At 51.6% G+C, this 25,293-nt stretch overlaps 1 protein-coding gene across 1 annotated transcript in view; it reads right to left on the bottom strand.

Annotated features, from left to right (window-relative positions):
- Nucleotides 1-9,066: 9,066 nt before the first annotated feature.
- cd79a (CD79a molecule, immunoglobulin-associated alpha) overlaps nucleotides 9,067-25,293 on the bottom strand; it is a 225,988-nt gene continuing 209,761 nt past the window's right edge. Inside the window, exon 5 of the mRNA XM_072553745.1 lies at nucleotides 9,067-9,185. Coding sequence (XP_072409846.1) covers nucleotides 9,072-9,185 — 114 coding nt within the window. The 3' untranslated portion in view covers nucleotides 9,067-9,071. The remainder of the gene's footprint in view (nucleotides 9,186-25,293) is intronic.

Below are 25,293 nucleotides of genomic sequence, written 5' to 3'. Positions count from 1 at the left end.
CAAGCGTCTAGAGTCATAGAGATGTACAGCAGGGAGACAGACCCTTCAGTCCAACCCGTCCATGCCGACCAGATATCCCAACCCAATCTAGTCCCACCTGCCAGCACCCGGCCCATATCCCTCCAAACCCTTCCTATTCATATACCCATCCAAATGCCTTTTAAATGCTGTAATTGTACCAGCCTCCACCACATCCTCTGGCAGCTCATTCCATACACGTACCACCCACTGCGTGAAAAAGTTGCCCCTTAGGTCTCTTTTATATCTTTCCCCTCTCACCCTAAACCTATGCCCCTCTAGTTTGTCTTTGTCTATTTACCCTATCCATGCCCCTCATGATTTTATAAACCTCTATAAGGTCACCCCTCAGCCTCCGACGCTCCAAGGAAAACAGCCCCAGCCTGTTCAGCCTCTCCCTATAGCTCAGATCCTCCAACCCTGGCAACATCCTTGTAAATCTTTTCTGAACCCTTTCAAGTTTCACAACATCTTTCCGATAGGAAGGAGACCAGAATTGCACGCAATATTCCAACAGTGGCCTAACCAATGTCCTGTACAGCCGCAACATGACCTCCCAACTCCTGTACTCAATACTCTGACCAATAAAGGAAAGCATACCAAACCCCATCTACACCTATCTACCTATAGATATTTACAGACCTCATCCAGTATGCCATGGGTAGTTAGGCTTTATAGTCTTCTCTCAGTATGGGGATGGTTGCCATGGGTAGTTAGGCTTTATAGGCCTCGGTATGGGGGCAATTATCATGGTTAGTTAGGTTTTATGGGACTCATTCTAGTGTGGGGACGGTTGCTGCAATGACAGCACAGAGGTTAGTATCCCATCACCAAGTCAGCCTTCATTTACCTGTGCACAGTACACTGGCTGTGGCCCAGTCAGCTCAGAGTCAGTCCCTGAACTGAGGGGATTCTAAATCCCCTATTAACATTGGTCAGCCAGGGCGTTCTGATTCACCCAGGTTAACAACCCCAATCCAGGAACTCAGAGCCAATGACATCCACCTAGTTCCACTCACAACCGTTACCATGGGTTTTTATGTTATATAGGCCTCACTCAGTATGGGGCAGTTGCCACGCGTAGTCAGGCTTTATAGTCTTCTCTCAGTGTGGGGATGGTTGCCATGGGTAGTTAGGCTTTATAGGCCTCACTCTATTTGAGGCAGTTGCCATGGATAATTAGGCTTTATAAATCTTCCTCTGTGTGGGCTGGTTACCGTGGGTAGTTAAGTTTAATTGGCCTCAAGTACAGGGAAGCTTGTCATGGTTAGCTAGGCTTTATAGGCCTCACTGTAGTATGGACATGGTTGCTATAGATATTTATAGGCCTCATTCAGTGTGCTATGGGTAGTTAAACCTTCTAGGCCTCAGGTCTGAAGACGGTTGTTGTTGTAGTGGCCCATGGCTACTTGGGGCATTTTTAGCTCACACAAGATCGCTGAAAACGTTTGACAGTTATGTACAGCAAATGTTCACGGCTAGACTTGTAGTCTCCATATAGATATACTGGATAAGAAGTCAATCAGGTTTCTATAAACAGGCAATTGTAAACAGAAAAGCGTTTTAATAAGGGGTGATTTTGTAAGGCCTAGTTTAGCCAAAGTCCTAAGTTTCGGAAAGGTTGAAGGAAAAGTCTGATCCCTACAGTATTCAAAACTGTTTAGGTAATTGTAGGGTCACAGAGTCAGAGAGATGTACAGCATGGAAAAACAGACCCTTCGGTCCAACCTGTCCATGCCGCCCAGATATCCCAACCCCAATCTCGTCCCACCTGCCAGCACCCGGCCCATATCCCTCCAAACCCTTCCTATTCATATACCCATTCAGAGGCCTTTTAAATGTTGTAATTGTACCAGCCTCCACCACATCCTCTGGCAGCTCATTCCATACACGTACCACCCTCTGCGTGAAAACGTTGCCCCTTAGGTCTCTTTTATATCTTTCCTCTCTCACCCTAAACCCTGTTCAACCTTTTAACAATCTGATATCGTCTCTGTCAGATCTTCCTTTTAGCTTCTCCACTGGAGGAGGTGAAAGTCACTTGATCCAGTTCCATCCCAGTCTAATCCCGATTAACCAGGCACGGCAGGGCTTCGAGGTAATCTTTATTCATTCAGAGGACCTGGACGCCACGGATTGGCCAGCAGTTATTCACTGGCCCCAGGTACCATTCAGGAGGTTACAGAGATAGGGAGGGGGTGTAGGGGCTGGAGGGGGTTACAGAGATAGGGAGGGGGTGTAGGGGCTGGAGGGGGTTACAGAGATAGGGAGGGGGTGTAGGGGCTGGAGGAAGTTACAGAGATAGGGAGGGGGTGTAGGGGCTGGAGAGGGTTACAGAGATAGGGAGGGGGTGTAGGGGCTGGAGGGGGTTACAGAGATAGGGAGGGGGTGTAGGGGTTGGAGGGGGTTACACAGATAGGGAGGGGGGTGTAGGGGCTGGAGGGGGTTACAGAGATAGAGAGGGGGTGTAGGGGCTGGAGAGGGTTACAGAGATAGGGAGGGGGTGTAGGGGCTGGAGGGGGTTACAGAGATAGGGAGGGGGTGTAGGGGCTGGAGAGGGTTACAGAGATGGGGAGGGGGTGTAGGGACTGGAGGGTGTTACAGAGATAGGGAGGGGGTGTAGGGGCTGGAGGGGGTTACAGAGATAGGGAGGGGGTGTAGGGGCTGGAGGAAGTTACAGAGATAGGGAGGGGGTGTAGGGGCTGGAGAGGGTTACAGAGATAGGGAGGGGGTGTAGGGGCTGGAGGGGGTTACAGAGATAGGGAGGGGGTGTAGGGGCTGGAGAGGGTTACAGAGATGGGGAGGGGGTGTAGGGACTGGAGGGTGTTACAGAGATGGGGAGGGGGTGTAGGGGGTGTAGGGGGTTACAGAGATAGGGAGGGGGTGGAGGGGCTGGACAGATTTGAAAAGCTAAGAATGTTTCAAGTTGAGACAGTGTTTAACCGAGAAGCAGTGAATCGGGGAGTTGAGTTGCTGCCATTGTTTGGGAGCTCAGCAGCGACGGATGTCACTTACAAGAGTAAAATCTGGGAGATTGTGAAATGCAGAGGCGAGGGTTTGAGCAGCAGCTTGAGCAGAGGCGAGGGTTTGAGTCAGACGCGATGGAACACAGGGCACCACACTGTCAGAAGGATGTGTTTCCATTCAAGTGCAGACGGCGTTTGCCAGAAATGGTTCCAGGAATAGGATACTTTAACAAGGCTGGAGAATTTGAGACTGTTCTCCTTGGAGCGGTGGAAGCCAAGGGGACATGTGGTGGCTGTCAAACCCCTGAGAGACCGGACAGAGGAGACCAGGAGAAACTGTCCCCAGTCCCATTTCTGTGTAACGACACTGCTGTCCGCTTCACATCCTGTTTTGCAGCGATCAGCTCGTGATGATCAGCCAGTGCTCTTTGGTATGACTGAGTCCTCCCACCCCATGTATTCGCAGTCCTCCAACCGTCTGCACCCTCTTACCCACGAGAAACCACTGCTTCCTGAACTGCTCCTGTCCCACGATGGTTGTGCCTCTGTCTCTGACCTCCCTGCACTCCTGCACAAAGATGTGCAGGTCAGGTGAATTGGCCGTGCTAAATTGCCCACAGTGTTAGGTGCCCTAGTCAGAGGGAAATGGGTCTGGGCGGGTTACTCTTCGGAGGGTCAGAGTGGACTGGTTGGGCCGAAGGGCCTGTTTCCACACTGTCGGGAATCAAATCTGGCTTGCTGTTTGCCTCGTGTAATACTGCCGTCTGTCAGCAGAGGGTGGTGTTGAACCCTGGTGCCCCATTCACCCTGTGGTTGTGTTGGGTTTTGGGATGAGGTGGGGTCAGAGTTGGACTAAAACACCAAAAGAACTGGCGCCTGCTAAAAACCGAAGACAGAAATTGTTGGAAAAGCTCAGCAGGTCTGGCAGCATCTGTGGAGAGAGAAAGCAGAGGTTAATGTTTCGGGTCAAGTGACCCTTCCTCAGAACTCGACCCGCAACTTTAACTCTGATTTCTCTCTACAAATGCTGCCAGACCTGCTGAGCTTTTCCAGCAGTGTTTTGTGATCTGAGTAGGACTGCAGTCCCACGAACACTCGCAAGAGGACAGTGCCACTCACAAGGTTTCAGTTTTCTACTATAGTCCCACGATCAGCCACCAGGAGTCAGTGTTGGACTGTAGTCCCACGATCAGCCACCAGGAGTCAGTGGTGGACTGTAGTCCCACGATCAGCCACCAGGAGTCAGTGTTGGACTGTAGTCCCACGATCAGCCACCAGGAGTCAGTGCTGGACTGTAGTCCCACGATCAGCCACCAGGAGTCAGTGGTGGACTGTAGTCCCACGATCAGCCACCAGGAGTCAGCGGTGGACTGTAGTCCCACAATCAGCCACCAGGAGTCAGTGGTGGACTGTAGTCCCATAACTGGGAGGCTGGAAGGAGACTTGCTGTGTTCTCTCAGCTGAAAGGCTAAGATCCTTGTGGAAGACCTCACACACCCCTCACTCAAACTCTTCCCCCTCCTGCCCTCTGGCAAAAGATACCGGAACATTCGGTCTCTCCCGGCCAGACTGTGCCATCAGGCTCCTTAACCCAGTATAACTGAGCTCTTTCTAATCTGAAATGATTTCATACAGAAAAATGTCTACTATCCATCATTGTTCTGTTCCACGATAAGTTGCGTGTTTTGCACTTCTTATTCACGTTATAGTGTGTATGATTGTGTAGTTGTACTGTCCACGTAGCACCCCCTGTCCTGGACTAACACTGTCTTGTTTTTACTGTATCAGTTGTATATGGTAGAAATGACAAATTAAAGTTACTTGACTTAGCAGGAGTTATAAACTTAATGGTAAGGTCCTGGGGAGTGTTGCTAAACAAAGGGACAATGGTGTGCAGGTTCACTCCTCTGGTTTGCTGTTTGCCTCGTGTAATACTGCCGTCTGTCAGCAGAGGGTGGTGTTGAACCATGGTGTCCCATTCACCCTGTGGTTGTGTTGGGTGATGGGATGAGGTGGGAAGGTGTTGACTCACCCGGGGAACGGTGGGGATTGCAAAACCACGCTCGCTCAACCAGAGAGGAGTGCTGGGCTGTGGAACAGCATCCATTCACAATGGGACAGTGTTGCACTGTAGCTCCTTGAAAGTGGAGTCGCAGGTCGATAGGATAGTGAAGAAGGTGTTTGGTATGCTTTCCTTTATTGGTCAGAGTACTGAGTACAGGAGTTGGGAGGTCATGTTGTGGCTGTACAGGACATTGGTTAGGCCACTGTTGGAATATTATGTGTAATTCTGGTCTCCTTCCTATCGGAAAGATGTTGTGAAACTTGAAAGTGTTCAGAAAAGATTTATAAGGATGTTGTCTGGGTTGGAAGATTTGAGCTACAGGGAGAGGCTGAACAGGCTGGGGCTGTTTTCCCTGGAGTGTCGGAGGCTGAGGGGTGACCTTATAGAGGTTTATAAAATTAGGAGGGTCATGGATAGGATAAATAGACAAAGTCTTTTCCCTGGGGTCGGGGAGACCAGAACTAGAGGGCATAGGTTTAGGGTGAGAGGGGAAGGGTATAAAAGAGACCTAAGGGGCAACTTTTTCACGCAGAGGGTGGTACGTGTATGGAATGAGCTGCCAGAGGATGTGGTGGAGGCTGGTACAGTTACAACATTTAAGAGGCATTTGGATGTGTATATGAACAGGAAGGGTTTGGAGGGATATGGGCCGGGTGCTGGCAGGTGGGACTAGATTGGCTTGGGATATCTGGTCGGTATGGACGTGTTGGGCCGAAGGGTCTGTTTCCGTGTTGTTACATCTCTATAACTCTGTGATTTGACCCCAACCTCCTGTTTGTCCATGGGGTCCAGCAACTGCAGGTTTTTTGCCTCTGATGTAGTCCTATGATCAGCCACTAGGGGGCCGGAGTTGGCACATTGTCCCATGATCTACCACCAGAGGTCAGTGTTGGGCTATAGCGGCTGCATGATGTCAAAGAGTATCAAGGGAGATGTGTGGCCAAGGTGATATTTGGCTGTGTGCAGGGTGAGGCATGTGTGTTTGAGGGTGTGCCAAGAGTGTATGGGCAACAGTTGTGTGTGGGCAAGGTTATTGTGAGGGGGAGGAGCAGCAATTAGAGTGAGGGGGTATCTGTGAGCATGGAGGGGGGAAGCATCTGAGTGGGCTAGGGAGCTGTTACTGGGTGTGTGTGAGGATGAGGAAGTAATCGAGGTCCACGTGGGTAAAGGAGGGTATTAGCAAGTGGGTGAGCTAGGTTAGTGGTGAGAGTGGTTTAAGAGTCTGTGTGTGTCGGTGTGTGTGCGTGTATGTCGGTGTGTGCATGTGTCTGTGTGTCCGAGTGTATGTGCGTGTGTCTGGGTGTGTGTGCGCGCATCTGTGTGGGTGCACGTGTGTGTCTGTGTGTGTGCGTCTGTGTGCGTGTGTGTGTGTGCATGTGTCTTTGTGTGTATGTGCGTGAGTGTGAGTGTGTGCGTGTGTCTGTGTGTATGTGAGTGAGTGTGTCTATGTGTGAGTGAGTGCTTGTGTCTGAGTGAGTGTCTGTGTCTGTGTGTATGTTTGTCTGTGAGTGAGTAGATGTGAGTGAGTGTGCGTGTGTGTCTGTCGGTGTGGGTGTGTGTGTGTGTGTCTGTGTGTGTGTGTGTGTGTGTGAGAGTGAGTGTGTGAGAAGTGTCTGTGTGTGTGAGTGAGTGTGTGAGGAGGCCTCTCTCAGGGGTCGAGGGTCTTGCCTTCATGTGTCCTCTTGTTTTCGGTACATCTCCCCAGCTCCTGGGCCTGGTGTCAGAGCACAGCCCGGCTCCCACTACCTGGAGCTGGTGTCAGAGCACAGCCCGGCTCCCACTACCTGGAGCTGGTGTCAGAGCACAGCCCGGCTCCCACTACCTGGGCCTGGTGTCAGAGCACAGCCCGGCTCCCACTACCTGGGCCTGGTGTCAGAGCACAGCCCGGCTCCCACTACCTGGGACCTGGTGTCAGAGCACAGCCCGGCTCCCACTACCTGGGCCTGGTGTCAGAGCACAGCCCGGCTCCCACTACCTGGGCCTGGTGTCAGAGCACAGCCTGGCTCCCACTACCTGGGGCCTGGTCATTATCCCATCGATTCTCACAGTCCCGCTGGTTATAAACGGTTTTAATATCTCCTTCCGAAATATCTTACAGCCCGGTGTGGAAAGGCCTCACAGCAGATTGTTTAAGGATGGTTTGAACTCACTCCCTCACTCCCCTCTCCCTCACTCCCCTCTCCCTCACTCCCCTCTCCCTCACTCCCCTCTCCCTCACTCTCCTTCCCACTCTCCCTCACTCCCCACTCCCTCACTCTCCTCCCCACTCTCCCTCACTCCCCTCTCCCTCACTCTCCTCCCCACTCTCCCTCACTCTCCTCTCCCTCACTCCCCTCTCCCTCACTCTCCTCCCCCCTCTCCCTCACTCCCCTCTCCCTCACTCTCCTCCCCACTCTCCCTCACTCCCCTCTCCCTCACTCTCCTCCCCCACTCTCCCTCACTCTCCTCTCCCTCACTCCCCTCTCCCTCACTCTCCTCCCCCCTCTCCCTCACTCCCCTCCCCCCTCTCCCTCACTCCCCTCTCCCTCACTCCCCTCTCCCTCACTCCCCTCTCCCTCACTCTCCTCCCCACTCTCCTCCCCACTCTCCTTCACTCCCCTCTCCCTCACTCTCCTCCCCACTCTCCTTCACTCCCCTCTCCCTCACTCTCCTCCCCAGTCTCCCTCACTCCCCTCTCCCTCACTCCCCTCTCCCTCACTCTCCTCCTCACTCTCCCTCACTCCCCTCTCCCTCACTCCCTCACTCCCTCACTCCCTCTCTCCCCTCTCCCTCTCCCTCACTCCCCCTCACTCCCCCTCACTCCCTCTCTCCCCTCTCCCTCACTCTCCTCCCCATTCTCCCTCACTACCTCACTCCCCTTCCCCTCACTCCCCTTCCCCTCACTCCCCTTCCCCTCACTCCCCTTCCCCTCACTCGCCTCTCCCTCACTCACCTCTCCCTCACTCGCCTCTCCCTCACTCCCCTCTCCCTCACTCCCCTCTCCCTCACTCCCCTCTCCCTCACTCTCCTCCCCATTCTCCCTCACTACCTCACTCCCCTTCCCCTCACTCCCCTTCCCCTTCCCCTTCCCCTTCCCCTCACTCGCCTCTCCCTCACTCGCTTCTCCCTCACTCGCCTCTCCCTCACTCCCCTCTCCCTCACACCCCTCTCCCTCACTCCCCTCTCCCTCACTCTCCTTCACTCCCTCACTCCCCTCTCCCTCACACCCCTCTCCCTCACACCCCTCTCCCTCACACCCCCTCTCCCTCACACCCCTTCTCCCTCACTCCCCTCTCGCTCACTCTCCTTCACTCCCTCAGTCCACTCTCCCTCCCACTCCATCTCATTCCCCACTCTCCCTTTGTTCTCATTCACTGTCACTCCCCTCATTTCCCAGTCTCCCTCGCTCCCCTCTCACTCCCCATTTTGCCACACTGCCAACCCTCCCTTACATCCTACCCCCCTCCCCTACATCCTACCCCCCTCCCCTTCACTTCCACCTGCCTCTGCTGTCCACTCGGCCAGCCTCCCATCCATCCCTCATTTCCAGACTAACCTCACTCGTCCCCTCCTCTCCCTCACTCCCCTCCTCTCCCTCACTCCCCTCCTCTCCCTCACTCCCCTCCTCTCCCTCACTCCCCTCCTCTCCCTCACTCCCCTCTTCTTCATTTCCCTCCTTTTCTGTTCTCTCTCCACTTCTCACACCCCATTATTGCCCCACACGTCTCCCCCTCCCCCCCTCAATCCCACCCCCCGCAGCCCCCCTCAACCCACATTCACTCCCACCCAACCTCCCTCCCTTCCCGCCTACCATCTCCCCTCCACAACCCCATCTGCTGCCCCCTGCTGTCTGGAGACCGGTACGACACTGTTACAGAGCCCCCTTTTGGAGTCGGTCAGTAATGCAGCTCTATTCCCAATGGGATTGTGGTGGGGACAGTCAAGGGGGTCTTCAATCTGTCCCTTACCCCCACCCTCCCCCCCCACCCACCCCACCCCCCCCCCTCTCCCCCCCACCCCCCCCCCCCCCACCCCCCAAGCCCTCAGGGCTGCTCCAGTTCACTGTCGCTCAGCCTGTAGTTTGCCACGTCCTGGTACATACTCTGCTGACCCCGCGTGATGTCCTCGTAGGTGGACAGCTCAGCCTGGTTCAGCCCCTGGGGAGGAACGCAAGAGTGTGAGAGAGGGCTCCGAGAAATCCAGAGATACGGTGAGAGAGCGAGGGAGAGAGACAGGGAGAGTGGGCTAGGGATGGGGAGAGAGAAAGAGAGACAGACAAAGAGAGAGACAGACAAAGAGAAACAGGAGGGAAGGGAGCACAGCAAGAGATAGAGAGAGAGAGAGAGAGAGGCGCAGTGGGTTAGCACTGCTGCCTCATGGTGCCAGGGACCCAGGTTCGATTCCAGCCTCTGGGGTGACTGTCTGTGTGGAGTTTGCACACTCTCCCCGTGTCTGTGTGGGTTTCCTCCGAGTGCTCCGGTTTCCTCCCACAGTCCAAAGATGTGTAGCTTAGGGTGGATTGGCCATGCTAAATTGTCCCATAGTGTCCAGGGATGTGTAGGTTAGGGTGGATTGGCCATGCTAAATTGTCCCATAGTGCCCAAGGATGTGCAGGTTAGGGTGGATTGGCCATGCTAAATTGTCCCATAGTGTCCAGGGATGTGTAGGTTAGGGTGGATTAGTCAGAGGTAGGTGTAGAGTATTAGGTTTGGGAAATCAGTCTGGGTGGGTTACTCTTCGGAGGGTCAGTGTGAACCTGTTGGGCCGAAGGGCCTGTTTCGACATGGTAGGGAAGTCTATGATTCAAGAGAGAAATACAGAGAGAGAGCGAGAGACAGACCTGGAGAAATGGAGGCACAGAGTGAGAGAGAGAGAGAGAGAGAGAGAGGCAGAGATACCGAGATGGAGTGAAGCAAGGAGAGAAATGTGTGAAATGTCAGAAAGCTAAAGAGAGGCAGAGAGAGAGAGACAACCCCAAACAGATATCATGACACAGAGAGAGAGACAGAGGGAGACACAGAGGTTAGCAACAAGGAGGGTCACAGAATAAAAAGGACAGAGGGAGTGAGAGAGAGTGGGGGACAGAGGGACAGAGGGAGAGAAACAACGGGGGAGAGAGGGAGAGAGGGACAGAGGGAGAGAAACAACGGGGGAGAGGGGGAGAGAGGGAGAGAGGGACAGAAGGAGTGGGACAGAGGGAGAGATGCAGCAGGGGAGAGAGGGAAAGAGGGAGTGAGACAGCGGGGGAGAGAGGGATAGAGGGAGTGGGAAAGAGGGAGAGATGCAGCAGGGGAGAGAGGGAGAGAGACAGTGGGGGAGAGAGGGATAGAGGGAGTGACACAGCCGGGGGAGAGAGGGATAGAGGGAGTGAGACAGCGGGGGAGAGAGGGAGCGAGACAGCGTGGGAGAGAGGGATAGCCAGAGGAGAGGAATATAGAGAGAAAGAGAAACAGTCGAGAGCAAGTGATAGAGACAGAGTTGGGAAACCAAGCCAGTGAGATGGAGAAACAGGATGGAACAGGATGGAACAAGGGATCTTAGTTTGGACAAAATATTTTTCTCCCAACATTATTCTCTGCAAATATTTTTGTCTTTCTTGAATCTGTGCGTGAGAGAGAGAGTGTGTCTCTGTGTGTGTGTCTGTGTGTGTGTGGGGGGTGTGTGGGTGTGTGTGAGTCTGTGTGTGTGTGTGGGGAGGTGTGTCTGTGTGTATGGGGAGGTGTGTGTGTGTCTGTGTGTGGGGGTGCATGTGTGTGTCTGTGTGTGTGTGTGTCTGTGTTGGACAGAGAGTGTGTTTAAAGGTCTGTGTGTGTTTGTGTGCATGAGAGACAGCATGTGTGTGTGAGAGAGAGAATATGTGTGTGTATTTGAAAGAGAGAGAGAATTGTGTGTGTGTGTTAGTGAGTGCTGGAGAGTGTGTGTGTGTGTTAGTGAGTGCTGGAGAGTGTGTGTGTGTTAGTGAGTGTGTGTGTGTGTGTGTGTTAGTGAGTGCTGGAGAGTGTGTGTGTGTGTGTTAGTGAGTGCTGGAGAGTGTGTGTGTGTGTGTGTTAGTGAGTGCTGGAGAGTGTGTGTGTGTGTTAGTGAGTGCTGGGGAGTGTGTGTGTGTGTGTTAGTGAGTGCTGGAGAGTGTGTGTGTGTGTTAGTGAGTGCTGGAGAGTGTGTGTGTGTGTGTTAGTGAGTGCTGGAGAGTGTGTGTGTGTGTGTGTTAGTGAGTGCTGGAGAGTGTGTGTGTGTGTTAGTGAGTGCTGGGGAGTGTGTGTGTGTGTGTTAGTGAGTGCTGGAGAGTATGTGTGTGTTAGTGAGTGTGTGTGTGTGTGTGTGTTAGTGAGTGCTGGAGAGTGTGTGTGTGTGTGTGTGTGTTAGTGAGTGCTGGAGAGTGTGTGTGTTAGTGAGTGCTGGAGAGTGTGTGTGTGTGTTAGTGAGTGCTGGAGAGTGTGTGTGTGTGTTAGTGAGTGCTAGAGAGTGTGTGTGTGTGTTAGTGAGTGCTGGAGAGTGTGTGTGTGTGTGTGTTAGTGAGTGCTAGAGAGTGTGTGTGTGTGTTAGTGAGTGCTAGAGAGTGTGTGTGTGTGTTAGTGAGTGCTGGAGAGTGTGTGTGTGTGTGTGTGTTAGTGAGTGCTAGAGAGAGTGTGTGTGTGTGTTAGTGAGTGCTAGAGAGTGTGTGTGTGTGTTAGTGAGTGCTGGAGAGTGTGTGTGTGTGTGTTAGTGAGTGCTGGAGAGTGTGTGTGTTAGTGAGTGCTGGAGAGTGTGTGTGTGTGTTAGTGAGTGCTAGAGAGTGTGTGTGTGTGTTAGTGAGTGCTGGAGAGTGTGTGTGTGTGTTAGTGAGTGCTAGAGAGTGTGTGTGTGTGTTAGTGAGCGCTAGAGAGTGTGTGTGTGTGTTAGTGAGTGCTGGAGAGTGTGTGTGTGTGTGTGTGTGTTAGTGAGTGCTGGAGAGTGTGTGTGTTAGTGAGTGCTGGAGAGTGTGTGTGTTAGTGAGTGCTGGAGAGTGTGTGTGTGTGTGTGTTAGTGAGTGCTGGAGAGTGTGTGTGTGTTAGTGAGTGCTGGAGAATGTGTGTGTGTATTAGTGAGTGCTGGAGAGTGTGTGTGTGTGTGTGTGTTAGTGAGTGCTGGAGAGTGTGTGTGTGTGTGTGTGTTAGTGAGTGCTGGTGAGTGTGTGTGTGTGTGTGTGTTAGTGAGTGCTGGAGAGTGTGTGTGTGTGTGTGTGTTAGTGAGTGCTGGAGAGTGTGTGTGTGTTAGTGAGTGCTGGAGAATGTGTGTGTGTATTAGTGAGTGCTGGAGAGTGTGTGTGTGTGTGTGTGTTAGTGAGTGCTGGAGAGTGTGTGTGTGTTAGTGAGTGCTGGAGAGTGTGTGTGTTAGTGAGTGCTGGAGAGTGTGTATGTGTATGTCAGTGAGTGCTGGAGAGTGTGTGAATGTATATCAGTGAGTGCTGGAGAGTGTGTGAGTGTGTGTGTGTTAGTGAGTGCTGGAGAGTGTGTGTGTGTGTGTGTGTATTAGTGAGTGCTGGAGAGTGTGTGTGTGTGTGTGTGTGTGTTAGTGAGTGCTGGAGAGTGTGTGTGTGTGTTAGTGAGTGCTAGAGAATGTGTGTGTGTGTGTGTGTTGGTGAGTGTGTGTGTTAGTGAGTGCTGGAGAGTGTGTGTGTGTGTGTGTGTGTGTGTTAGTGAGTGCTGGAGAGTGTGTGTGTGTGTGTGTTAGTGAGTGCTGGAGAGTGTGTGTTAGTGGGTGTGAATGTTAGTGAGTGCTGGAGAGTGTGTGTGTGTGTGTTAGTGAGTGCTGGAGAGTGTGTGTGTGTGTGTGTGTGTGTGTTAGTGAGTGCTGGAGAGTGTGTGTGTGGGTGTTGGTGAGTGCTGGAGAGTGTGTGTGTGTGTGTGTGTTAGTGAGTGCTGGAGTGTGTGTGTGTGTGTGTTAGTGAGTGCTGGAGAGTGTGTGTGTGTGTGTGTATTAGTGAGTGCTGGAGAGTGTGTGTGTGTGTGTGTGTGTGTTAGTGAGTGCTGGAGAGTGTGTGTGTGTGTGTGTGTGTGTGTTAGTGAGTGCTGGAGAGTGTGTGTGTGTGTGTGTTAGTGAGTGCTGGAGAGTGTGTGTGTGTGTTAGTGAGTGCTGGGGAGTGTGTGTGTGTGTGTTAGTGAGTGCTGGAGAGTATGTGTGTGTTAGTGAGTGTGTGTGTGTGTGTGTGTTAGTGAGTGCTGGAGAGTGTGTGTGTGTGTGTGTGTGTTAGTGAGTGCTGGAGAGTGTGTGTGTTAGTGAGTGCTGGAGAGTGTGTGTGTTAGTGAGTGCTGGAGAGTGTGTGTGTGTGTTAGTGAGTGCTGGAGAGTGTGTGTGTGTGTTAGTGAGTGCTAGAGAGTGTGTGTGTGTGTTAGTGAGTGCTGGAGAGTGTGTGTGTGTGTGTGTGTGTTAGTGAGTGCTAGAGAGTGTGTGTGTGTGTTAGTGAGTGCTAGAGAGTGTGTGTGTGTGTTAGTGAGTGCTGGAGAGTGTGTGTGTGTGTGTGTTAGTGAGTGCTAGAGAGTGTGTGTGTGTGTTAGTGAGTGCTAGAGAGTGTGTGTGTGTGTTAGTGAGTGCTGGAGAGTGTGTGTGTGTGTGTGTGTGTGTTAGTGAGTGCTGGAGAGTGTGTGTGTTAGTGAGTGCTGGAGAGTGTGTGTGTGTGTTAGTGAGTGCTAGAGAGTGTGTGTGTGTGTTAGTGAGTGCTGGAGAGTGTGTGTGTGTGTTAGTGAGTGCTAGAGAGTGTGTGTGTGTGTGTGTGTGTTAGTGAGTGCTGGAGAGTGTGTGTGTTAGTGAGTGCTGGAGAGTGTGTGTGTGTTAGTGAGTGCTGGAGAGTGTGTGTGTGTTAGTGAGTGCTGGAGAGTGTGTATGTGTATGTCAGTGAGTGCTGGAGAGTGTGTGAATGTATATCAGTGAGTGCTGGAGAGTGTGTGAGTGTGTGTGTGTTAGTGAGTGCTGGAGAGTGTGTGTGTGTGTGTGTGTATTAGTGAGTGCTGGAGAGTGTGTGTGTGTGTGTGTGTGTGTGTGTGTGTTAGTGAGTGCTGGAGAGTGTGTGTGTGTGTTAGTGAGTGCTAGAGAATGTGTGTGTGTGTGTGTGTTGGTGAGTGTGTGTGTTAGTGAGTGCTGGAGAGTGTGTGTGTGTGTGTGTGTGTGTGTTAGTGAGTGCTGGAGAGTGTGTGTGTGTGTGTGTTAGTGAGTGCTGGAGAGTGTGTGTTAGTGGGTGTGAGTGTTAGTGAGTGCTGGAGAGTGTGTGTGTGTGTGTTAGTGAGTGCTGGAGAGTGTGTGTGTGTGTGTGTGTGTGTTAGTGAGTGCTGGAGAGTGTGTGTGTGGGTGTTGGTGAGTGCTGGAGAGTGTGTGTGTGTGTGTGTGTTAGTGAGTGCTGGAGTGTGTGTGTGTGTGTGTGTGTTAGTGAGTGCTGGAGAGTGTGTGTGTGTGTGTGTATTAGTGAGTGCTGGAGAGTGTGTGTGTGTGTGTGTGTGTGTTAGTGAGTGCTGGAGAGTGTGTGTGTGTGTGTGTGTGTGTTAGTGAGTGCTGGAGTGTGTGTGTGTGTTAGTGAGTGCTGGAGAGTGTGTGTGTGTGTTAGTGAGTGCTGGAGAGTGTGTGTGTGTGTGTGTTAGTGAGTGCTGGAGTGTGTGTGTGTGTGTGTGTGTTAGTGAGTGCTGGAGTGTGTGTGTGTGTTAGTGAGTGCTGGAGAGTGTGTGTGTGTGTGTTAGTGAGTGCTGGAGAGTGTGTGTGTGTGTGTGTTAGTGAGTGCTGGAGAGTGTGTGTGTGTGTGTGTAAGTGAGTGCTGGAGAGTCTGTGTGTGTGTGTGTGTGTTAGTGAGTGCTGGAGAGTGTGTGTGTGGGTGTTAGTGAGTGCTGGAGAGTGTGTGTGTGTGTGTGTGTTAGTGAGTGCTGGAGAGTGTGTGTGTGTGTGTGTGTTAGTGAGTGCTGGAGAGTGTGTGTGTGTGTGTTAGTGAGTGCTGGGGAGTGTGTGTGTGTTAGTGAGTGCTGGAGAGTGTGTGTGTGTGTGTTAGTGGAGTGCTGGAGAGTGTGTATGTGTGTTAGTGAGTGCTGGTGAGTGTGTGTGTGTGAGTGTTAGTGAGTGCTGGAGAGAGTGTGTGTGTGTGTGTTAGTGAGTGCTGGAGAGTGTGTGTGTGTGTGTTAGTGAGTGTGTGTGTTAGTGAGAGCTGGAGAGTGTGTGTGTGTGTGTCAGTGAGTGCTGCAGAGTGTGTGTGTGTGTGTTAGTGAGTGCTGGAGAGTGTGTGTGTGTGTGTTAGTGAGTGCTGGAGAGTGTGTGTGTGTGTGGGTGTTAGTGAGTGCTGGAGAGTGTGTGTGTGTGTGTGTTAGTGAGTGCTGGAGAGTGTGTGTGTGTGTGTTAGTGAGTGCTGGAGAGTGTGTGTGTGTGTGTGTGTGTTAGTGAGTGCTGGAGAGTGTGTGTGTGTGTTAGTGAGTGCTGGAGAGTGTGTGTGTGTGTTAGTGAGTGCTGGAGAGTGTGTATGTGTGTGTGTGTGTGTGTTAGTGAGTGCTGGAGAGTGTGTGTGTGTGTTAGTGAGTGCTGGGGAGTGTGTGTGTGTTAGTGAGTGCTGGAGAGTGTGTGTGTGTGTGTGTGTGTGTGTGTGTTAGTGAGTGCTGGAGAGTGTGTGTGTGTGTGTGTGTGTGTGTGTGTTAGTGAGTGCTGGAGAGTGTGTGTGTGAGTGTGTGTGTTAGTGAGTGCTGGAGAGTGTGTGTGTGGGTGTTCGTGAGTGCTGGAGAGTGTGTGTGTGTGTGTGTGTGTTAGTGAGTGCTGGAGTGTGTGTGTGTGTGTGTGTTAGTGAGTGCTGGAGAGTCTGTGTGTGTGTGTGTATTAGTGAGTGCTGGAGAGTGTGTGTGTGTGTGTGTGTTAGTGAGTGCTGGAGAGTGTGTGTGTGTGTGTGTGTGTGTTAGTGAGTGCTGGAGTGTGTGTGTGTGTGTGTGTTAGTGAGTGCTGGAGTGTGTGTGTGTGTGTGTGTTAGTGAGTGCTGGAGAGTGTGTGTGTGTGTTAGTGAGTGCTGGAGAGTGTGTGTGTGTGTGTGTTAGTGAGTGCTGGAGTGTGTGTGTGTGTGTGTTAGTGAGTGCTGGAGAGTGTGTGTGTGTGTGTGTTAGTGAGTGCTGGAGAGTGTGTGTGTGTGTTAGTGAGTGCTGGAGAGTGTGTGTGTGTGTGTGTTAGTGAGTGCTGGAGAGTCTGTGTGTGTGCGTGTGTGTGTGTTAGTGAGTGCTGGAGAGTGTGTGTGTGGGTGTTAGTGAGTGCTGGAGAGTGTGTGTGTGTGTGTGTGTTAGTGAGTGCTGGAGAGCGTGTGTTAGTGAGTGCTGGAGAGTGTGTATGTGTGTTAGTGAGTGCTGGTGAGTGTGTGTGTGTGAGTGTTAGTGAGTGCTGGAGAGTGTGTCTGTGTGGTAGTGAGTGCTGGAGAGTGTGTGTGTGTGTGTTAGTGAGTGCTGGAGAGTGTGTGTGTTAGTGAGTGCTGGAGAGTGTGTGTTAGTGAGTGCTGGAGAGTGTGTGTGTGTGTGTTAGTGAGTGCTGGGGAGTGTGTGTGTGTGTTAGTGAGTGCTGGAGAGTGTGTGTGTGTGTTAGTGAGTGCTGGAGAGTGTGTGTGTGTTAGTGAGTGCTGGAGACTGTGTGTGTGTGAGTGTTAGTGAGTGCTGGAGAGTGTGTGTGTGTGTGTGTTAGTGAGTGCTGGAGAGTGTGTGTGTGGGTGTTAGTGAGTGCTGGAGTGTGTGTGTGTGTTAGTGAGTGCTGGAGAGTGTGTGTGTGTGTCAGTGAGTGCTGGAGAGTGTGAGTGTGTGTGTTAGAGAGTGTGTGTGTTAGAGAGTGCTGGAGAGTGTGTGTGTGTGTGTTAGTGAGTGCTGGAGTGTGTGTGTGTGTTAGTGAGTGCTGGAGAGTGTGTGTGTGTGTTAATGAGTGCTGGAGAGTGTGTGTGTGTTAGTGAGTGCTGGAGAGTGTGTGTGTGTGTGTGTGTGTGTTAGTGAGTGCTGGAGAGTGTGTGTGTGTGTGTGTTAGTGAGTGCTGGAGAGTGTGTGTGTTATTGAGTGCTGGAGAGTGTGTGTGTGTGTTAGTGAGTGCTGGAGAGTGTGTGTGTGTGTGTGTGTGTGTTAGTGAGTGCTGGAGAGTGTGAGTGTGGGTGTTAGTGAGTGCTGGAGTGTGTGTGTGTGTGTGTGTGTCAGTGAGTGCTGGAGAGTGTGTGTGTGTGTGTTAGTGAGTGTGTGTGTTAGTGAGAGCTGGAGAGTGTGTGTGTGTGTGTGTGTCAGTTAGTGTTGCAGAGTGTGTGTGTGTGTGTTAGTGAGTGCTGGAGAGTGTGTGTGTGTGTTAGTGAGTGCTGGAGAGTGTGTGTGTGTGTGTGTTAGTGAGTGCTGGAGAGTGTGTGTGTGAGTGTGTGTGTTAGTGAGTGCTGGAGAGTGTGTGTGTGTGTGGGTGTTAGTGAGTGCTGGAGAGTGTGTGTGTGTGTGTGTTAGTGAGTGCTGGAGAGTGTGTGTGTGTGTGTTAGTGAGTGCTGGAGAGTGTGTGTGTGTTAGTGAGTGCTGGAGAGTGTGTGTGTGTGTGTGTTAGTGAGTGCTGGAGAGTGTGTGTGTGTGTTTGTGTGTTCGTGAGTGCTGGAGAGTGTGTGTGTGTGTGTGTTAGTGAGTGCTGGAGAGTGTGTGTGTGTGTGTGTGTTAGTGAGTGCTGGAGAGTGTGTGTGTGTGTGTGTGTGTTAGTGAGTGCTGGGGAGTGTGTGTGTGTTAGTGAGTGCTGGGGAGTGTGTGTGTGTTAGTGAGTGCTGGAGAGTGTGTGTGTGTGTGTGTTAGTGAGTGCTGGAGAGTGTGTATGTGTGTTAGTGAGTGCTGGTGAGTGTGTGTGTGTGAGTGTTAGTGAGTGCTGGAGAGTGTGTGTGTGTGAGTGTTAGTGAGTGCTGGAGAGAGTGTGTGTGTGTGTTAGTGAGTGCTGGAGAGTGTGTGTGTGTGTGTTAGTGAGTGTGTGTGTTAGTGAGAGCTGGAGAGTGTGTGTGTGTGTGTCAGTGAGTGCTGGAGAGTGTGTGTGTGTGTGTGTGTTAGTGAGTGCTGGAGAGTGTGTGTGTGAGTGTGTGTGTTAATGAGTGCTGGAGAGTGTGTGTGTGTTAGTGAGTGCTGGAGAGTGTGTGTGTGTGTTAGTGAGAGCTGGAGAGTGTGTGTGTGTGTGTCAGTGAGTGCTGCAGAGTGTGTGTGTGTGTGTTAGTGAGTGCTGGAGAGTGTGTGTGTGAGTGTGTGTGTTAGTGAGTGCTGGAGAGTGTGTGTGTGTGTGGATGTTAGTGAGTGCTGGAGAGTGTGTGTGTGTGTGTGTGTGTGTTAGTGAGTGCTGGAGAGTGTGTGTTAGTGAGTGCTGGAGAGTGTGTGTGTGTGTGTGTTAGTGAGTGCTGGAGAGTGTGTGTGTGTGTGTTAGTGAGTGCTGGAGAGTGTGTGTGTGTGTGTGTTAGTGAGTGCTGGAGAGTGTGTATGTGTGTGTGTGTGTGTGTGTGTTAGTGAGTGCTGGAGAGTGTGTGTGTGTGTTAGTGAGTGCTGGGGAGTGTGTGTGTGTTAGTGAGTGCTGGAGAGTGTGTGTGTGTGTGTGTGTGTGTGTGTGTTAGTGAGTGCTGGAGAGTGTGTGTGTGAGTGTGTGTGTTAGTGAGTGCTGGAGAGTGTGTGTGTGGGTGTTCGTGAGTGCTGGAGAGTGTGTGTGTGTGTGTGTGTTAGTGAGTGCTGGAGTGTGTGTGTGTGTGTGAGTGTTAGTGAGTGCTGGAGAGTGTGTGTGTGTGTGTGTATTAGTGAGTGCTGGAGAGTGTGTGTGTGTGTGTGTGTTAGTGAGTGCTGGAGAGTGTGTGTGTGTGTGTGTGTGTTAGTGAGTGCTGGAGTGTGTGTGTGTGTGTGTTAGTGAGTGCTGGAGAGTGTGTGTGTGTGTGTTAGTGAGTGCTGGAGAGTGTGTGTGTGTGTGTGTGTGTGTTAGTGAGTGCTGGAGAGTGTGTGTGTGGGTGTTGGTGAGTGCTGGAGAGTGTGTGTGTGTGTGTGTTAGTGAGTGCTGGAGTGTGTGTGTGTGTGTGTGTGTTAGTGAGTGCTGGAGAGTGTGTGTGTGTGTGTGTATTAGTGAGTGCTGGAGAGTGTGTGTGTGTGTGTGTGTGTGTTAGTGAGTGCTGGAGAGTGTGTGTGTGTGTGTGTGTGTGTGTTAGTGAGTGCTGGAGTGTGTGTGTGTGTGTGTGTGTTAGTGAGTGCTGGAGAGTGTGTGTGTGTGTTAGTGAGTGCTGGAGAGTGTGTGTGTGTGTGTGTTAGTGAGTGCTGGAGTGTGTGTGTGTGTGTGTGTGTGTGTTAGTGAGTGCTGGAGTGTGTGTGTGTGTTAGTGAGTGCTGGAGAGTGTGTGTGTGTGTGTTAGTGAGTGCTGGAGAGTGTGTGTGTGTGTGTGTTAGTGAGTGCTGGAGAGTGTGTGTGTGTGTGTAAGTGAGTGCTGGAGAGTCTGTGTGTGTGTGTGTGTGTTAGTGAGTGCTGGAGAGTGTGTGTGTGGGTGTTAGTGAGTGCTGGAGAGTGTGTGTGTGTGTGTGTTAGTGAGTGCTGGAGAGTGTGTGTGTGTGTGTGTGTTAGTGAGTGCTGGAGAGTGTGTGTGTGTGTGTTAGTGAGTGCTGGGGAGTGTGTGTGTGTTCGTGAGTGCTGGAGAGTGTGTGTGTGTGTGTTAGTGGAGTGCTGGAGAGTGTGTATGTGTGTTAGTGAGTGCTGGTGAGTGTGTGTGTGTGAGTGTTAGTGAGTGCTGGAGAGAGTGTGTGTGTGTGTGTTAGTGAGTGCTGGAGAGTGTGTGTGTGTGTGTTAGTGAGTGTGTGTGTTAGTGAGAGCTGGAGAGTGTGTGTGTGTGTGTCAGTGAGTGCTGCAGAGTGTGTGTGTGTGTGTTAGTGAGTGCTGGAGAGTGTGTGTGTGTGTGTTAGTGAGTGCTGGAGAGTGTGTGTGTGTGTGGGTGTTAGTGAGTGCTGGAGAGTGTGTGTGTGTGTGTGTTAGTGAGTGCTGGAGAGTGTGTGTTAGTGAGTGCTGGAGAGTGTGTGTGTGTGTGTTAGTGAGTGCTGGAGAGTGTGTGTGTGTGTGTGTGTGTTAGTGAGTGCTGGAGAGTGTGTGTGTGTGTTAGTGAGTGCTGGAGAGTGTGTATGTGTGTGTGTGTGTGTGTTAGTGAGTGCTGGAGAGTGTGTGTGTGTGTTAGTGAGTGCTGGGGAGTGTGTGTGTGTTAGTGAGTGCTGGAGAGTGTGTGTGTGTGTGTTAGTGAGTGCTGGAGAGTGTGTGTGTGTGTGTGTGTGTGTGTTAGTGAGTGCTGGAGAGTGTGTGTGTGAGTGTGTGTGTTAGTGAGTGCTGGAGAGTGTGTGTGTGGGTGTTCGTGAGTGCTGGAGAGTGTGTGTGTGTGTGTGTGTGTTAGTGAGTGCTGGAGTGTGTGTGTGTGTGTGTGTTAGTGAGTGCTGGAGAGTCTGTGTGTGTATTAGTGAGTGCTGGAGAGTGTGTGTGTGTGTGTGTGTTAGTGAGTGCTGGAGAGTGTGTGTGTGTGTGTGTGTGTGTTAGTGAGTGCTGGAGTGTGTGTGTGTGTGTGTGTTAGTGAGTGCTGGAGAGTGTGTGTGTGTGTTAGTGAGTGCTGGAGAGTGTGTGTGTGTGTGTGTTAGTGAGTGCTGGAGTGTGTGTGTGTGTGTGTGTTAGTGAGTGCTGGAGAGTGTGTGTGTGTGTGTGTTAGTGAGTGCTGGAGAGTGTGTGTGTGTGTGTGTTAGTGAGTGCTGGAGAGTGTGTGTGTGTGTTAGTGAGTGCTGGAGAGTGTGTGTGTGTGTGTGTTAGTGAGTGCTGGAGAGTCTGTGTGTGTGCGTGTGTGTGTGTTAGTGAGTGCTGGAGAGTGTGTGTGTGGGTGTTAGTGAGTGCTGGAGAGTGTGTGTGTGTGTGTGTGTTAGTGAGTGCTGGAGAGCGTGTGTTAGTGAGTGCTGGAGAGTGTGTATGTGTGTTAGTGAGTGCTGGTGAGTGTGTGTGTGTGAGTGTTAGTGAGTGCTGGAGAGTGTGTCTGTGTGGTAGTGAGTGCTGGAGAGTGTGTGTGTGTGTGTTAGTGAGTGCTGGAGAGTGTGTGTGTTAGTGAGTGCTGGAGAGTGTGTGTTAGTGAGTGCTGGAGAGTGTGTGTGTGTGTGTTAGTGAGTGCTGGGGAGTGTGTGTGTGTGTTAGTGAGTGCTGGAGAGTGTGTGTGTGTGTTAGTGAGTGCTGGAGAGTGTGTGTGTGTTAGTGAGTGCTGGAGACTGTGTGTGTGTGAGTGTTAGTGAGTGCTGGAGAGTGTGTGTGTGTGTGTGTTAGTGAGTGCTGGAGAGTGTGTGTGTGGGTGTTAGTGAGTGCTGGAGTGTGTGTGTGTGTTAGTGAGTGCTGGAGAGTGTGTGTGTGTGTCAGTGAGTGCTGGAGAGTGTGTGTGTGTGTGTTAGAGAGTGTGTGTGTTAGAGAGTGCTGGAGAGTGTGTGTGTGTGTGTTAGTGAGTGCTGGAGTGTGTGTGTGTGTTAGTGAGTGCTGGAGAGTGTGTGTGTGTGTTAATGAGTGCTGGAGAGTGTGTGTGTGTTAGTGAGTGCTGGAGAGTGTGTGTGTGTGTGTGTGTTAGTGAGTGCTGGAGAGTGTGTGTGTGTGTGTGTTAGTGAGTGCTGGAGAGTGTGTGTGTTATTGAGTGCTGGAGAGTGTGTGTGTGTGTTAGTGAGTGCTGGAGAGTGTGTGTGTGTGTGTGTGTGTGTTAGTGAGTGCTGGAGAGTGTGAGTGTGGGTGTTAGTGAGTGCTGGAGTGTGTGTGTGTGTGTGTGTGTCAGTGAGTGCTGGAGAGTGTGTGTGTGTGTGTTAGTGAGTGTGTGTGTTAGTGAGAGCTGGAGAGTGTGTGTGTGTGTGTGTGTCAGTTAGTGTTGCAGAGTGTGTGTGTGTGTGTTAGTGAGTGCTGGAGAGTGTGTGTGTGTGTTAGTGAGTGCTGGAGAGTGTGTGTGTGTGTGTGTTAGTGAGTGCTGGAGAGTGTGTGTGTGAGTGTGTGTGTTAGTGAGTGCTGGAGAGTGTGTGTGTGTGTGGGTGTTAGTGAGTGCTGGAGAGTGTGTGTGTGTGTGTGTTAGTGAGTGCTGGAGAGTGTGTGTGTGTGTGTTAGTGAGTGCTGGAGAGTGTGTGTGTGTTAGTGAGTGCTGGAGAGTGTGTGTGTGTGTGTGTTAGTGAGTGCTGGAGAGTGTGTGTGTGTGTTTGTGTGTTCGTGAGTGCTGGAGAGTGTGTGTGTGTGTGTGTTAGTGAGTGCTGGAGAGTGTGTGTGTGTGTGTGTGTTAGTGAGTGCTGGAGAGTGTGTGTGTGTGTGTGTGTGTTAGTGAGTGCTGGGGAGTGTGTGTGTGTTAGTGAGTGCTGGGGAGTGTGTGTGTGTTAGTGAGTGCTGGAGAGTGTGTGTGTGTGTGTGTTAGTGAGTGCTGGAGAGTGTGTATGTGTGTTAGTGAGTGCTGGTGAGTGTGTGTGTGTGAGTGTTAGTGAGTGCTGGAGAGTGTGTGTGTGTGAGTGTTAGTGAGTGCTGGAGAGAGTGTGTGTGTGTGTTAGTGAGTGCTGGAGAGTGTGTGTGTGTGTGTTAGTGAGTGTGTGTGTTAGTGAGAGCTGGAGAGTGTGTGTGTGTGTGTCAGTGAGTGCTGGAGAGTGTGTGTGTGTGTGTGTGTTAGTGAGTGCTGGAGAGTGTGTGTGTGAGTGTGTGTGTTAGTGAGTGCTGGAGAGTGTGTGTGTGTTAGTGAGTGCTGGAGAGTGTGTGTGTGTGTTAGTGAGAGCTGGAGAGTGTGTGTGTGTGTGTCAGTGAGTGCTGCAGAGTGTGTGTGTGTGTGTTAGTGAGTGCTGGAGAGTGTGTGTGTGAGTGTGTGTGTTAGTGAGTGCTGGAGAGTGTGTGTGTGTGTGGATGTTAGTGAGTGCTGGAGAGTGTGTGTGTGTGTGTGTGTGTGTGTTAGTGAGTGCTGGAGAGTGTGTGTTAGTGAGTGCTGGAGAGTGTGTGTGTGTGTGTGTGTGTTAGTGAGTGCTGGAGAGTGTGTGTGTGTGTGTTAGTGAGTGCTGGAGAGTGTGTGTGTGTGTGTGTGTTAGTGAGTGCTGGAGAATGTGTGTGTGTGTTAGTGAGTGCTGGAGAGTGTGTGTGTGTGTGTGTTAGTGAGTGCTGGAGAGTGTGTATGTGTGTGTGTGTGTGTGTGTGTTAGTGAGTGCTGGAGAGTGTGTGTGTGTGTTAGTGAGTGCTGGGGAGTGTGTGTGTGTTAGTGAGTGCTGGAGAGTGTGTGTGTGTGTGTGTGTGTGTGTGTGTTAGTGAGTGCTGGAGAGTGTGTGTGTGAGTGTGTGTGTTAGTGAGTGCTGGAGAGTGTGTGTGTGGGTGTTCGTGAGTGCTGGAGAGTGTGTGTGTGTGTGTGTGTTAGTGAGTGCTGGAGTGTGTGTGTGTGTGTGAGTGTTAGTGAGTGCTGGAGAGTGTGTGTGTGTGTGTGTATTAGTGAGTGCTGGAGAGTGTGTGTGTGTGTGTGTGTTAGTGAGTGCTGGAGAGTGTGTGTGTGTGTGTGTGTGTTAGTGAGTGCTGGAGTGTGTGTGTGTGTGTGTTAGTGAGTGCTGGAGAGTGTGTGTGTGTGTGTGTTAGTGAGTGCTGGAGTGTGTGTGTGTGTGTGTGTTAGTGAGTGCTGGAGAGTGTGTGTGTGTGTTAGTGAGTGCTGGGGAGTGTGTGTGTGTTAGTGAGTGCTGGAGAGTGTGTGTGTGTGTGTGTGTGTGTTAGTGAGTGCTGGAGAGTGTGTGTGTGAGTGTGTGTGTTAGTGAGTGCTGGAGAGTGTGTGTGTGGGTGTTCGTGAGTGCTGGAGAGTGTGTGTGTGTGTGTGTGTTAGTGAGTGCTGGAGTGTGTGTGTGTGTGTGTGTGTTAGTGAGTGCTGGAGAGTGTGTGTGTGTGTGTGTGTATTAGTGAGTGCTGGAGAGTGTGTGTGTGTGTGTGTTAGTGAGTGCTGGAGAGTGTGTGTGTGTGTGTGTGTGTTAGTGAGTGCTGGAGTGTGTGTGTGTGTGTGTGTTAGTGAGTGCTGGAGAGTGTGTGTGTGTGTGTGTTAGTGAGTGCTGGAGTGTGTGTGTGTGTGTGTGTTAGTGAGTGCTGGAGTGTGTGTGTGTGTTAGTGAGTGTGTGTGTGTGTGTTAGTGAGTGCTGGAGTGTGTGTGTGTGTTAGTGAGTGCTGGAGAGTGTGTGTGTGTGTGTGTGTGTGTGTCAGTGAGTGCTGGAGAGTGTGTGTGTGTGTTAGTGAGTGCTGGAGAGTGTGTGTGTGTGTTAGTGAGTGCTGGAGAGTCTGTGTGTGTGTGTGTGTGTGTGTGTTAGTGAGTGCTGGAGAGTGTGTGTGTGGGTGTTAGTGAGTGCTGGAGAGTGTGTGTGTGTGTGTGTTAGTGAGTGCTGGAGAGTGTGTGTGTGTGTGTTAGTGAGTGCTGGAGAGTGTGTCTGTGTGGTAGTGAGTGCTGGAGAGTGTGTGTGTGTTAGTGAGTGCTGGAGAGTGTGTGTGTGTGTATGTGTTAGTGAGTGCTGGAGAGTGTGTGTGTGTGTGTGTGTTAGTGAGTGCTGGAGAGTGTGTGTGTGTTCGTGAGTGCTGGAGAGTGTGTGTGTGTGTGTTAGTGAGTGCTGGAGAGTGTGTGTGTGTGTGAGTGTTAGTGAGTGCTGGAGAGTGTGTGTGTGTTAGTGAGTGCTGGAGAGGGTGTGTGTGTGTGTGAGTGAGTGCTGCAGAGTGTGTGTGTGTGTTAGTGAGTGCTGGAGAGTGTGTGTGTGTTAGTGAGTGTGTGTGTTAGTGAGTGCTGGAGAGTGTGTGTGTGTGTGTGTGTTAGTGAGTACTGGAGAGTGTATGTGTGTGTGTTCGTGGGTGTGTGTGTTAGTGAGTGCTGGAGAGTGTGTGTGTGTGTGTGTTAGTGAGTGCTGGAGAGTGTGTGTGTGTGTGTTAGTGGGTGTGTGTGTTAGTGAGTGCTGGTGAGTGTGTGTGTGTGTGTGTTAGTGAGTGCTGGAGAGTGTGCGTGTGTGTGTGTGTGTTAGTGAGTGCTGGAGAGTGTGTGTGTGTTAGTGAGTGCTGGAGAGTGTGTGTGTGTTAGTGAGTGCTGGAGAGTGTGTGTGTGTGTGTGTTAGTGAGTGCTGGGGATTGTGTGTGTGTGTTAGTGAGTGCTGGAGAGTGTGTGTGTGTGTGTGTGTTAGTGAGTGCTGGAGAGTGTGCGTGTGTTAGTGAGTGCTGGAGAGTGTGCGTGTGTTAGTGAGTGCTGGAGAGTGTGTGTGTGTGTGTTAGTGAGTGCTGGACAGTGTGTGTGTGTGTGTGTGAGTGAGTGCTGGAGAGTGTGTGTGTGTGTGTGAGTGAGTGCTGGAGAGAGTGTGTG

Source organism: Chiloscyllium punctatum, chromosome 34 (assembly GCF_047496795.1).
Source record: "Chiloscyllium punctatum isolate Juve2018m chromosome 34, sChiPun1.3, whole genome shotgun sequence".
NCBI lineage: Eukaryota > Metazoa > Chordata > Chondrichthyes > Orectolobiformes > Hemiscylliidae > Chiloscyllium > Chiloscyllium punctatum.
Note: the sequence above shows the minus strand (reverse complement) of the source record. Positions and strands in the feature narration are given on the sequence as shown.